At 47.3% G+C, this 4,938-nt stretch overlaps 1 protein-coding gene across 3 annotated transcripts in view; it reads left to right on the forward strand.

Moving 5' to 3' along the window:
- ZNF263 (zinc finger protein 263) overlaps window positions 1-4,004 on the forward strand; it is an 8,543-nt gene extending 4,539 nt beyond the window's left edge. For all 3 annotated transcript variants that reach the window (XM_017511153.2, XM_037732312.1, XM_017511154.2), the window contains 2 exons: window positions 1,345-1,461; window positions 1,946-4,004. In XM_017511153.2, the coding sequence (XP_017366642.1) occupies window positions 1,345-1,461; window positions 1,946-3,114 (1,286 nt within the window). In that variant the 3' untranslated portion in view covers window positions 3,115-4,004. The remainder of the gene's footprint in view (window positions 1-1,344; window positions 1,462-1,945) is intronic.
- The last annotated feature ends 934 nt before the right edge of the window (window positions 4,005-4,938 follow it).

The following is a 4,938-nucleotide window of genomic DNA, read 5'->3' on the forward strand; positions in this document are numbered from 1 at the left end:
TTTTTTGAGACAGAGTCTTGCTCTCTCACCCAGGCTGGAATGCAGTGGCATGATCTTGACTCACTGCATCCTCCGCCTCCCGGATTCAAGAGATTCTCCTGCTTCAGCCTCCTGAGTAGCTGGGATTACAGACACACACCACGATGCCCAGCTAATTTTTGTATTTTTAGTAGAGATGTGGTTTCACCATGTTGGTCATTCTGGTCTGGAAGTCCTGACGTTATGACCTCATGATCCGCCCACCTTGGCCTCCCAAAGTGCTGGGATTACAGGTGTGAGCCACCAAGCTCTGCCTCTTTTTTTTTTTTTTTTTTTTTTTTTTTTTTAAAGTGATGAGTCTCACTCTGTTGCTGAGGCTGCTCTCGAACTTCTGGGCTCAAGCAGTCATCCTGCCTCAGCCTGCAGGCCACTGTACCAGCTTCCAAAGTACTTTTCACTGCTGTGATGTCTAAAGTTCAACATGGCCCTTTTAGTGAGAAATGCTTAATTGGAAGAGAAGATCAGATTATAGCTTGTTGGAATTTTACTTCTGTTGGAGTCCATGTCTGTTGGAGGAGGAGGTTTTTGTTTTTCTTTTTGGCACAGCACAGAAATGACGCTTGTGGGTTTTAATCTCATGGTCCTCTTAGAGCCCTGGGTCCTTTTCTGATTGTCTGTCATGTTATATTTTCTTCCTCTGCAGTTGCCCAAATTTAGTTCTCTTTCATATTTATATGTAGAGACAAGGCTCTTTTATGATATCAAATGGATTGTTCAGGGAACTGACCATGTACATTTTATAGTTGTTTTAATTACAGTAGTGTACATTCTTATTGCAAAAAAGCATTCTTAGTACCATGAATACGTTAAAAAAAAAAAAATGGCTGGGCGCAGTGGCTCATGCCTATAATCCCAGCACTTTGGGAGGCCAAGGCAGGCAGATCATTTGAAGACAGGAGTTCGAGACCAACCTAGCCAACATAGTAAAACCACATCTCTACTAAAAATAAAAACATTATCTGGGTGTAGTGGTGCATGCCTGTAATCCTAGCTACTGGGGAGGCTCAGGCAGGAGAATCACTTGAACCTGGGAGGCAGAGGTTGCAGTGAGCCAAGATGGTACCACTCCCCTCCAGCCTGTGCAAGAGTGAGACTCTGTCTCAAAACAATAGTCTCCCTCTCCTAATTTCTTTCTCTAGAGGTATCCACTGGCAACAGTTTTGTGTATTTTCTACGTAACTGCTGTCAGATTTATGGAGCATTCTGTATCTACCCACTGAGGGCAGAAAATAAGACTCTCTTTGTTTCCCTAGCCTAGTAGAGGAAAGTGACAATACAGAAATCTGTTTCTTTCATTGTGAACAGAGTCTCACATTCCCAGTCAGGAAGTCCCAAGCACCCAGGTGGGACAAGGAGGAAAGCTGTGGGATCCCAGTGTCCAGAGCTGCAAGGAGGGCCTGAACCCCAGAGGCCCAGTTCCAGGTAAGGAATGAAGACGAGTGGCCTCCCCAGCAAGGCTTTTGCAGTTAAGAGCAAGACGTTTGAGGATTTGGGTGCAGGGCCATCCCACCACAGCTGCCAGAGAGGTACCCCTGCCATTCTCCATCTCAGTGAGGCAAGTGAGGAACCCAGGGTGCAGACTTCAAGGAGGCCTTTACTCTTGAGCTCACTTGTCCCCCTCCCCCCATTCATAGCCCTGCTGCACCCCACCCATTCCTGAAGGGCAGAAGTGAGAGGCTCAGCTGGAAAGGAAAATTCCAAGACTGGTCTCAGATCTGATTCCTAGACCAGTGGCCCCACCCTTTATCCCGATGCTTCTCCAGAGTGCTTTACCTTTAGGGAGAGGTTGGGAGACTGAGGTAGAAGCAGTCCTGGGATGCTGACCTAACAGGCAGTAGCAGACCAGTGGGATTTTCTTTTCTCCAGCACAGAAATAATATAGGGGTTTGCTTTCTCTCTCTACTAGGAGAAGAGAAATTTGAGAACCTGGAAGAAGGTGTTCCATCTGTGTCCCCTGAGAACACCCACCCACAGGTGCTGCTTCCTGACCAGGTCCGAGGGGAGGTGCCCTGGAGTACTGAGCTGGGAAGACCTCATGACCGGCCACAAGGGGATTGGGCACCTCCCCCAGAGGGTGGAATGGAGCAGTCTTCTGCAGGAGCCTCAAGTAGCAGAGAACTGGGGCGACCGAAGGAACTGCAGCCAAAAAAACTCCATTTATGTCCCTTATGTGGCAAAAATTTTTCTAACAACTCAAACCTAATTAGGCACCAGAGAATCCATGCAGCTGAAAGACTGTGTCTGGGTGTGGACTGCAGTGAAATCTTTGGTGGGAACCCACGTTTCCTGTCACTACACAGAGCACACCTGGGAGAGGAGGCCCACAAGTGCCTCGAATGTGGGAAGTGCTTTAGTCAGAACACCCATCTGACTCGCCACCAGCGCACCCACACGGGTGAGAAGCCCTATCAGTGTAACATATGTGGAAAATGTTTCTCCTGCAACTCCAACCTCCACAGGCACCAGAGAACACACACAGGGGAGAAACCTTACAAGTGTCCTGAGTGTGGGGAGATCTTTGCTCACAGTTCCAACCTCCTTCGGCACCAGAGAATTCACACTGGAGAACGACCTTATAAGTGTCACGAGTGTGGGAAGAGTTTTTCTCGGAGTTCGCACCTCGTCATTCATGAAAGAACTCATGAGAAAGAGAGACTTTACCCCTTCTCTGAGTGTGGGGAAGCCGTGAGTGACAGCACCTCCTTTCTTACAAACCATGGAGCCCGCAAGGCAGAGAAGAAGCTCTTTGAATGTTTGACTTGTGGGAAAAGCTTCCGGCAGGGCATGCACCTCACCAGACATCAGAGAACACATACAGGAGAGAAACCATATAAATGTACCCTTTGTGGGGAAAACTTCTCTCATAGATCCAACTTAATCAGGCACCAGAGAATCCATACAGGAGAAAAACCCTATACCTGTCATGAATGTGGAGACAGTTTCTCCCACAGCTCCAATCGGATTCGCCACTTGAGAACGCATACAGGAGAGAGACCCTATAAATGTTCTGAATGTGGAGAAAGCTTCTCTCGGAGTTCCCGTCTTATGAGTCATCAGAGAACTCACACAGGTTAGTTAAAAGTGGAGTTTCTCTTTGCCCCAGGTGAGGTGGCATATTCAGAGGAGCCTGTTGGCAAGAGCTGGTATTCCCTGCCCAGCTGACCAAATGACCTCTGCATTCTTCAGGTAATGAGGGCTTTCTGTGAGGGAGGTGCAGACGCACCAGAGGATCGGCATAAAACTGAAAAGGAGTTCTGTCTGTACGAGAAAAGACGGCAGGTCTCTGAGGTGACCTCAGGGTGGAATTCTCTAAGTCCATTCTGCCCCAGGGTGCTCCTACCCTCTTGGTGTTTTTAGCCAATGTGTGATTTGAGTGCCTGACTGTCCAGTTTACCTTAACAACTTTGGGAATTCATGTGATGTTTTTGACACTTCTTCCTCACTCGGGACGTTCAATAGGGGCCACTGAGACCAAAGAAGAGGGGCCAAGTCCCCTGGGAAATCAGCTCTTGGTCAACAAAAGATTGGTTGTGAGTTGCAGCTGTCGTGATGGCCCCAGTTGGAAAGCGATGGGCAATCCAGATCAAGCCACCATGTGTCCCACGATGGCCTAACAGGATCTGCCCATCGGCAGATCACACATGTAAATGTGACCTCAGACAAAAAGGAACCAGAGACCCAAGGGCAATAATAAGGTGGAATTTGCAGGTCAGCCCAGGAACTGGCAGAGGAAGTAGATGTCTGATTACCCTTTGTGGAGAAGGAGATTCCACCCCCCAGCCCTGCCCCGTGTGAGAAAAATAAACAGCTCTGGAGTCTTGTTCCTGACTCCAGAGGAACAAGAGGGTTCCAGGAAAGAGAGATTCCCTGGGAAACTGAAAATGTGGATCCTAGGGGCAAATTAGGGATAGTGTCTTTCCCATGAAAATATGATTGGATCGGAATAAATATCTTCAAGAAACATATATGTGTATGAGTCTTCATTGAAAGCCTCTGTCTAGACCCTCAGTGTTGATCTGTCTTCCCCTCTGCCTTTGTCACAGGACCTGCTTTCTCATGGACTTACTGGGTTGGTCAGGAAGATTCTGACAAAGGAGGCAGCAGACAGGCAGAGGCAGGTGAGAGCCTGGCAGGCTCCTGCCTGGGACTGCCATGTGGTAAAGGGTCAAGCCAAATGGCTGCTGGGGTTTTGCTGTCATAGAGTCTCCAGAAAGTATCCTGTGGTCTATAGCAGTAAAAATGTTTTCAATTCTTTGTTTAGAATGTTTACATTCTTGTTCAGTAGCTGAGGAAGATCTGACTCTTGGAGGACAAGATATTTCGGTCTTGAACAGGTTGATTCCCAGGGTGGAAGCTAAGATGGCCCCAATATAACTGAGTTATTGATGATTAATGGTGGGAAAGATAGAGAGTAGGGTGCAATTATTAAGGGAAAGCATTTTTTGGGTAGAGATAGAGTCTCACGATTTGCCCAGGCTGCTCTTGATTTCCTGAGTTCAAGCATTCTTCCCTTCTTGGCTTCTCAAAGTTCTGGATTACTAGCATTACATTTTAGAATGGCATATCAGGAATAGGACATCTACTAGTGTGGGAAAGAGGGAGGAGTATTCTAAGAGTAGGAAATTGGATACCAGGAAAACACCTCAGGATATGGCCCTGGAGGAACTTAACCATCTGTTCTTTGGGAGAAAAAGATGAAGAAACAGTCCATTGGCAACAGGCTGATGGATATAGCAATGTGAAGTGACAGAAACAGTGCCCCACTGCTCTTCCTCTCAGCCCCACCTCAGTTTAGTATGTTTTTCTTTGGTTGTCTGGGCCACTTTTTAAATTTCTGTTTCTTATTTCTGTAACTTTCTCTTAATCAGCTTGTTCACAGGAGGAGGGCAGGGAAGTGGG

This window comes from Cebus imitator, unplaced genomic scaffold (assembly GCF_001604975.1).
Source record: "Cebus imitator isolate Cc_AM_T3 unplaced genomic scaffold, Cebus_imitator-1.0 Scaffold444, whole genome shotgun sequence".
NCBI classification, from domain to species: domain Eukaryota; kingdom Metazoa; phylum Chordata; class Mammalia; order Primates; family Cebidae; genus Cebus; species Cebus imitator.